Raw genomic sequence first — 9018 nt, 5'->3', positions numbered from 1 at the left:
CAGTATTGCGAAAAGTCATCCCTGTCTTATCTGAAGTGGCCTCCCTACGTCATTGCCTGGAATTGTGCGCAGGATCACCGCTTGTCATGGTGTGTTAATCCACCGTCACATGGTCCAAGCTTTCTCCTCACCTGCATGAAAAGAGCTTCTCTCCTCTTTCTCCTTTATCACACAGAGTAGAGCCTTCGCTGTGTGTGGCTGTGCTTTCGCTTTGCGCGTCTCCTTCGTGTCTGTCAAATGTCAGGCCTCTCTCCCCTTCCTCCTTCTTCTCCTCCCCTTCCTCTCTTTCTCTTTTTTGCGCTTATTTCACTGTGTAATTGTGTGTGCTTCGTGCTATTATTGTTGTCTACTTTCACTTTTTCCCATTTTGTTTACTCCTCGTTCTTCTCTTGGTGTTGTGTGCGTATGTATGTGTGCTTCTATGCACGCATCTTGACCTTGAACTCAATCGCTGTGACACATTGATTGCATCCAATTGGGCCTAGCTGTCTGAGTGGCCGCGCAAAGAATTCGGACGGGTTGTGTGACCCAACGTTTAGGAGGAATTCATGTGATCAAGTAAAGTTACGAAAATTGAAGTGGTTATTGGTATACAGCTGGACATCAGACTTCTTTGGAGTTTTAAGCAGTCAGGGAGTTGTAGAGTGTATTTATTACGGTTTAGAATGGTCTACCAACTCAACACAAGAATAACAATGATCAACACAGTGATTGCCACCGATCGGACATTTATTGCCACTAAAACAGTGTGTCCAGCGATTGCCTTCAGGGCGTGCTCCACATCCGCTTTGTCGAATCCACATTGGTGCACTCCATTTCATTCCTACCTCTTAGGAACTGGATCGTCTTGCAGCTCATCTCACGGACATGGGTTCACGAACTCCCCTGCCAGCAAAGGTCACCAACGGCAAAGGCGGCAGCGGCGAGGCTCCTACCACCACCCCTACCCCTCCCTCCTCCCCCTCTACTGGCTCTACGCACTCCGATTCATCAGTTTCTTCCTCCCATTCGCATTCTGATGCGAATTCGTCACCTCTCCAGCAGCGCCGTCGTCATAGAGGCTCTAGTTTCCGCGGTGATGCCGACAATAGACGTCAGACAGTGGTTGAAAATATCTCTGTGGATGAAGTAGAAGGAGAGGTGGAAGAGGAGACAGACGATCTTGCAAACACTGAGGATGTTAACGAGGAAGACGAGGAGGTACAGCTGAAGGATCCAGATGCAGAGGATGAGGACGCCGACGATGATGATGGCGAAGTAGAGGTGGTAGAAGAAGAGGGCGAACAAGGTGCACTGGATGTAGAGGAGACAGAACATGTGAGGTCCACTCTTTCCATCCTCCGACCTTCCAGAAAGGAGGATCCGGGAACCGTAGGAGCGGAGGAAGACTCATCCAAGCAGACCTCTGAAAGTGGTGGTGGGAAGCTTTTGTAAGTTAAAGGAGGGGTAGACTTGTATGCTATTAGAGTTATCATTTCCTAATTTTGATAATAATTCTTCCTTATCTCTCTTTATTTCTCCCACACTCTCCCCTTGTCTTGTCTTCTCCGTTGTGTGTGGTTCGCGTATGCCATTAGACGCAGACCCGAGGCACCCCCAGTCCCGCACAGGGACACTTCTGCCTCACCCCCACCCCTGCCCCCTAGATGTCAGCCGCCCCTTGACTCCAACGCCCTTCCTGATGGTGGTGGTGGTGGTAACCCAGTGGCGTGTTTCCCCCTTATCACGACCTGTATCAATGGGCTGCAGCTACAGCTGGTTAGTTGCTTTCCTCCCGAGCTGCTGACCGAGGCAGACCCGCGTAAAGACCGCTCGCAGGTGGATAGGAGTGAAGTTGATGAAAAAAGCAACAGAAGATACTCAGCTCCCCCCAGCTACCTTGTGCCGATGTTGTGAGTGCGGTGCTATGCGCTCTAACCGCTCTAACGATGCACACTCGCTGTCTCGTCTCCAATCTCTACCGTTGTGGTTGTCGCGTCGTCGTTGTTGTTAGTGATCGTCGTGACTCTTGGAACGGCACTATTCGGGACTGTATTTTGCCTCCCTAGTAGAGTGCTTTGAGCAGTCAGTCCGTGTTGAAGGGAAGCCTTGATCTGAGAGGGATCGATGAGTGAATGGTCATTTAACTAACTTGTTGAAGTGACGAGTGTCGCTGTTGTTATGGTTGCTGCGTTATTGTTGTCGTTACTAATAGTTGTCATCATTGTTGTAATCGTGGGAACGAGGAAAGTTCATGAGGTAATATTTTGATCCAAAGAAAGGAGGATTTCATCCGCATCGCATGAATGGATGGTTTGAAGGATGAACCTGGAATGGGCCATTGGCGATATGGCTGGACGTAAGATGACTGAAGGTTGGGTGAATGAATAGATGGTTTGGATGGATGACTGCCTGTTTAAAAGAATAAATGGGTGGATGGATGGACAAATGAATGAGTGGATGAGTCGCTTGGCGGGAATGCGTGGGAACGCATTGATGGATGAGTGGATTCGGAATATGGGATTGGCTAGCGGTAGTCTTCGCCACCTTGAAGGATGTAAAGTTCCTGAGCCAAATTTCCCTCCGGATAGAACACTGGGTGGAATACTAGTGAGACTGGTCCGAAATGGATGGTTGGATGGTAAAATGTACGACGGATAGATGGACGGAGAAATGGAGAGCTCAGAGGTGATCGAAGCCAGGATTAATGGATGGATAGGTGGAAGGATGGTGGATGGATATGGGCTGAGTGGATGTATGAATTCATCCGTGATTGTTGAATGGAGCTGCAGATGGTGGTGATATTTGTCTGGGGCTTGGTCTCGTCTACCATATTGTCCTTCGGATGCAAATGCAGGAAGACGTCACATCTTCAAATCCTCCTTCTTGGTGATAATGTAAAGTAGAGACCGTCTGGTCTACTTAAATGTGAGTCTTTAAAAGGATCAGTAGGCATTGTTGTACTCTCGCTAGAGTTAAAGATGCTCACCGCATCTTACTGCGCTGCCACTAGCCTACCGTCTGACGAAATAAGGCAGACGGGTGTGCCGGTAACCGTCTTGGCAACACTTATCAGTTCTATTGAAGTAGTGGCATAGGCGTCTTGAGAGGGGCAAAGTCAGTGTAGTGTTTTTAATGCTTGAAACAAACCCTATTTGGTTGCATCGGCATCTCATTCCACTCCTTCTTCAAACACCAAACTCGGTAACCCAGCCATACGAATCTCGACGCGCGGTTGATTCACCCTCTGACCGTGAGTCATTCAGTGACATCTCAGGTGGTATTCATGGTTTAATGAGTCGTCATCCACTTCCAAACGGATCCATCGTCGAACGCATACCGAATGTTAGAATAGTCGGCGACGCTATTAAAATAAGAAGTTGAAATTCACGCCCCAAGTATGATCTTGAGCAACAGGGCACCTGTGTGAATAACCAAACTAACCTGCTGCTCACCCAACTCCAATGGAAATGCATTTTTTTCTCAAACACTTTTTTGTTTGCTAATTTATGTCGGTGATGCATCTATCTTCAACTATTCAGGCAGATTGTTTGAAATTATTTCGTCCTCTGTCTTCAAACCTCAACTCCTGATCTAACCCCTTATTTTACATCCTCCATTTCCTCAATCCCTCCTTCGCCAAATTTTGTTAAGCCTCACTGTTCCCTCATTTCTCACGCAGAGCTTAACCCAATGCCACCAACGTTGTTTCGTTGTTCCTCTTCTACACTTTCCTTTTACTGACTTTGTCTTTTCAACCTCCTAGACCCTCGGATGAGTTCACTCAGGAGACGTTGAACAGTCTGAATTCGATTTTGGAGAACTCCAATTCCAATCAGACACCGGGAGGTCGCAATCATGAGGTATGTCAATGTTTGGTCTAATATTTGTTTATCACTCCTGTTGATGGCATAGTCTTGACGGATTGGATATTAATCGGGACGATTTAAACTTCATTTATTTATTCTTATAAGGCCGGCGTCCTTGGTTAGAAGAGAAGTGAAAACGCCTCACTGAGGTGTTGTCAGTGCATACTTCCAGCGGATAACCAAATAATAGGGCTCTTATGATCCTTTTTAAAATGAAACTTTGAAGGAGTCTTTTTTTTCAAGTCAAGAGGAGTGAAAAATCACACGTTTCAGGGAGTAGAAACTACATGACCCTTACACAGTCCCTCTATATTGTACACTTATTCTTCACCCTCAAACTCATGTCTGTAAGGCAGCATTGGCACCGAAGGAATTGTCAGTATGATTAAGGCCCCCCGCCCTAGTAGAAGGAGGAAGCTCTCTTGATACCCGTGGAGGTGGTGACCACCACGACGGGGATGGACACTGACAAACGTGCGTAGGGTCGTGGCACCTGCCGCTATATACAGTGCCATCAAGGTAGAATGGTGATGGTTTGACCAATTTGAAGCAGAAGACAAATCTTCTTCTTCTGAAGCCACTTTCTCCTGCCTCCATCCACTTGTTAGACTCCCCGATTTCCGATATAATTTTTCCTCCCTTTAAGGGAGCAATGCTGTTAAGCGTTTTGCCAAGTCAGGCAAATATAAAGTGAGGAGAGCTGGTTAAAAATGGTAGAACTTTTTAACAGTGCCCATCGCCAATAGTTTAGACGATCATTTTTCACCACGGGCGCCGTTTGTTGGTGACATTTCTGATCCTCTCATACTAACCCACACATCTGAATGTCGATGCTGATGTGTTCTTGATCGCCTTCTATTTGATTTTGCGGTATGATGTAGCGCAAAAGCAGATTGGTTGAATTTCAATCCGTAATAAATAGTTGGCTGATGTTGTTTATCCGAGACTGATTCCAAGGCCTGTTGAGATCGGTAGCGGTGTATAAGAAGACTGAGACGTTCTGGCGGTTCTTTGTGGAGCTTTTGTATGCATTGTAAGGGGTGGATTGGTATCGGTATGTTGGTGCGGCACCATTTTATTTGCTTTGATCTGCTCTGGTTTGCTCTGCCCTACCCCCGCCTGATCTGGTGGGGCCTCGTGTTCTCTCCTCTGTATCGGGCGTCGGTTGAATCTCATGCGGTCGGAGTTGGTTCGCTTTACAAGTTGTGGTGGACGTGATTCCGAGATTGAATGATCTGTGTCAGTAGCAATGCGCGCCATCCCGAATCGGTTTGAATAAATCTATTGTAATGGTGAATAGCCAGAAGAGGGATGGACGGAGCTCAAGAAGGAAGAAGGTGGAAAGAGGAAGAGGGGCAGTAATGTTTTAATGTTGAACATAAATGATGGAAAAACAAGTGATAAATGTGGTTGTGTACGTGTGTGTATAGTGAAGTGGGGAAAGGGATTGTGAAATCACGACTGGGATTTATCCGCTTACAAATGGGGATATCTCGTACTGGCCTTTGAGAGGGGGGTGGAGGAGAGAAAGGGAGAGAGATAGATGTGATACGTGGCGAACTGTTTGAACATTAGGGGATGGAAATGGCGGTGACGGTAGCATTAGGAAATCACGTGATCGCAAATAAAACAGGACATACAAATGAGGAATAAAAACGAAGGGGACGGGAGTGAAGGAGGCAGGGAGATACCGCCTCATCTGCATCCGTGCTATCATCCTTAGCTTCGTTCCCGTTCTTACCCTCTATATATTCCCTTGGTATTTCTCCAAGTGATGAGTGCCAGCCTGTTTGGCCATTGGAGAAGGCAGTGGCGGTGGCGACGGCAGACAGACAGATGGGAAGTGTGAGTGAGGTAGTAGGTAAAAATGGGGCTGGCTTTTGAGTCTAGCTCGAATTTCATCGGTTCAAACCATCCATTCAAATGCAAACGTCACCGATTCCACAAATTCGCATTGTTAATGCGTCTGAGCTTCCTGATCGTCTTGTTTCTAGTGTCTACCTGGAATGAGCCTGCTAAAGCGGCGTTAAAATTGTTGAGCTATCAAAGCCAAATCTCTCCAGCCATCAGGCACCGTCGTTGTTGTAGCGTTCTCCCCATCTCTACAAGGCTAGACCGATCCCCACCAAAATGTTCCCTTGTTATCAACACTCGAAGGGGGCCTGAGTAGCCAGTAAAGTAGACACTGGAGGCGCGAAGATTGTGAATACTGCATACTCTCATCTTTGCTCAGTGAAGGGAATTGTTTTTATTCACACATGAATCCAAAGTGGTGCTTTGAGTGGGCGTTTCTGCCATCTCTAACTAATTCATGACTACGCACTACACACAATACCACGCAAATGACTCATGCTTTCATGTTGGAGTGGATGGAAGTTGATTTGAAATGTCACTAGGAAAGTACGTCTATCTGCTTGCCTGCCTCCGCTGCCATGCCGTGTGTGGAATGGAAAACCACATTAGGCATATTCTTGGGCGGGTTATTAATCACTACTACGCTCCTTCATTAAGCAACCCAGCACCTGTTCTGGGGCTGGAATAGTTTGAATTCCTCGACTTTATCATAAAGCACAATTTGTTTCAACGTTCGAATTTAAATTCTGATTATTTAACCTCCTGGTATCAAACTCTGAGCCCGGGGTCCTTCTCGCCTTTCAGAAAGAAACGGAGGATGCGGAGACCATTCAACGCTCAGTTCAACGCCGCCCACACCCCGGTGGCGCCACAGGTCTTCACAACCATCTAACCCAACTGACACAGCAACAGCGTCCAAGTAGTGTGGTCTACACAGGTGCTGTTGGAAAGCTCTGGCCAAAATCTGAAGGTGAGTTTACTGTCACTTTCTAGTAACGAACTAGCTAGCCAGCTTTTTGGTTCATGCGAACTCCTAGCCTTTATTCCACGCCACTTTCCACACTTTTTAATCATGGGGAAAACGGTAGTAGTCGAGTTGGAAAAAAACCAACTATTTCAATTTGGAAGCAGGGCACATAGGAATCAAAATTTCCAATGCTGGATCAAGTGCAGTAATGGTGAGTGGGAAGTGACACTTATGTCCATCCCCCCTGAGACCTCCCAAAATGCAAGGAGCTGATTGAGGAGTTCCGTTTAGGTCGGTGCTTTAACCTCAAAAAGGAGCCATTTGTTGAGTGGAAAAATTGAGCTGGGACCAGCTTGATGGAGTATAATGGCGGCAAGTTGATGTAGCCATCAGTGATCTCAATAAGTCGCCTTACCTTGGAATCAGTGGGGGTGTACAGACAACTCAAAACAAAGTGTCTGGTCTTCGGCTAAAATTGTAGCCATTCGTCTTTCCACTTTCTTTCCACGCCATGCTACAGAATATCCAGTGACCAATTTCGGTGTAGTCTCATCTTCAGGCCAGCAACAACAACAACAACAGCAGCAGCAACAGTCAACTGCCGCAGTTTCAGCCCCGAGTGGGCAGCAGAGACGCACGCAGGACGATGCTAGTCGCGGCGCCCTCGTTGCATCGCGTCGGACCACCGGTGCTGCCGCTGCCGCCGCCGCTGCTGCTGTGCCTCAGTCACCCTCCTTCTCCTCCGGTCTCCACCTTCCCTCCTCCGCTGCCAGTGCTGTGTCCACCGGTGGCGAGTCTGCTGGTGCTGCCTCAGGACGAGTGAGTCCCGGGTTCCTCGTTAAGCTGACTTTCGGTTCCTTCTCATTTGAGTTCCAAAAATTTGCCAGTATTCATCACACTTTACTTCAAAAGTTTTCTCAAAATCCATTATGCTGACCCTTCATTTACCTCTCTTTCGTTCGGTTGGCACTTGTTTAATTCATCCCTGACTAACTTGGCATTCACCAAATTATTTTGTTCTGCTTTGTCGGACTTCAAATCCGTGTCCCTGGCATTTCGTTCCACTTGGCTGCTCACAGAAACACTCTTCCGGTAGATGCAATGGCTTTGAAGAAAGACTATTTTTTTGCCATGACTACCCTCGCCACGTGATATCCCTCCACAGTTTTATGGAGATTCGCTGTGGACTTTGATCTCACAGCACATCTCATTTTGGGGATCAGATCTCCCCTTGTTTCACAGTTGAATTGGCTCGTAAATATCTCGATCACTTCATGTGACTTCCATTTGTGGTGTGGATGTGGCTCAATAATTGCCACCGTCGGTAACCAACACTCTCTCACCCTTCTCTGGTAGGTTGAATTGAACAAGGCGCCGTCGCAACTCCTTCCAACTACTGTCGAAGTGGCTCCATCTCCCCAACAGTCCCAACTGCCCCAGCAACAACACGAGGAGACGCCAGAGGTGCACGTCTACAAGAAGCGCTTCAACTCAGAGATCCTCTGCGCTGCCATGTGGGGTGTCAATCTCCTCATTGGACTTGACACTGGACTTTCCCTACTCGATCGATCGGGCGAAGGGAAAGGTGAGGGGCAGTTCTTTCCTTTGCCACTTTGATGCGACTTACGTTTTGGATTGAATGTGGCCGTATTTTCTACTGGCAAATCATTCCAACACTAGAGACTGAATGATGGTCTACAATGCGCGCTCTGGTCATCATTTATTCGAAGTTAAGCTCGATTTGTTGAACTCTAACCCCATTCCATCTCAGTGGTCATTGTCAAGAACTCGAAGTAGAAGGACTTGCCACATGTCGACGCGACTTAAGCTCTACCGTGGTGAGTCCCTGCATCTTTAGCTAATCACAGCAGACATTCTTCCTTCATTGTTTACTTTCCACTGTCACTTATATAGCTCGCCTTGTCTCCTCTGACAAGCTACACTAGAACTGGCGATTTACTGCCAACTTAAAGAGGCATGGAGGAGGGGGCGGGCGGTCATGGGGCTTGCCGGGCGATCGAGGCGGTTCGTGTAGTTAGATGCACAATTCGACAACTGCCATAAATTGCGGTAGTTGAATCAGCTACGGTTGTTGTCAGGTTGTCCACGGACAAAGAATCCATCCCCTGTTATCATTTTGGTGTCATCCCTCCCCCGGCCCGCGCCATCGGAGGTTTTTTTGTTACCAAGACATGCCGAATCACGGACACCCATTGACTGACGGATAGCCTAATTAAGGAGGACGAGAAGAAAATTAATGAGATGGAAATTTTATGCACGCTCATTAACACCTCCACTACAGCCTCACCGCCAGGTCTTGCCTTCGTTCGGTTTTACCAACGCAGCAGA

General features: G+C 47.4%; 1 protein-coding gene across 1 annotated transcript in view; it reads left to right on the top strand. All coding sequences in view use genetic code 11, as the record gives it.

The window, feature by feature from the left end:
- EGR_08767 (Serine/threonine-protein kinase mig-15) overlaps window positions 1-9018 on the top strand; it is a gene marked incomplete at both ends in the record, with an annotated part of 34483 nt that overhangs the window by 20983 nt on the left and 4482 nt on the right. Inside the window, 6 exons of the mRNA XM_024498016.1 lie at window positions 835-1430; window positions 1578-1892; window positions 3746-3842; window positions 6507-6672; window positions 7190-7488; window positions 8026-8254. Of these exons, the coding sequence (XP_024347593.1) occupies window positions 835-1430; window positions 1578-1892; window positions 3746-3842; window positions 6507-6672; window positions 7190-7488; window positions 8026-8254 (1702 nt within the window). The remainder of the gene's footprint in view (window positions 1-834; window positions 1431-1577; window positions 1893-3745; window positions 3843-6506; window positions 6673-7189; window positions 7489-8025; window positions 8255-9018) is intronic.

Source organism: Echinococcus granulosus (genome assembly GCF_000524195.1).
Source record: "Echinococcus granulosus chromosome Unknown EG_S00118, whole genome shotgun sequence".
NCBI classification, from domain to species: Eukaryota; Metazoa; Platyhelminthes; class Cestoda; order Cyclophyllidea; family Taeniidae; genus Echinococcus; species Echinococcus granulosus.
Note: the sequence above shows the minus strand (reverse complement) of the source record. Positions and strands in the feature narration are given on the sequence as shown.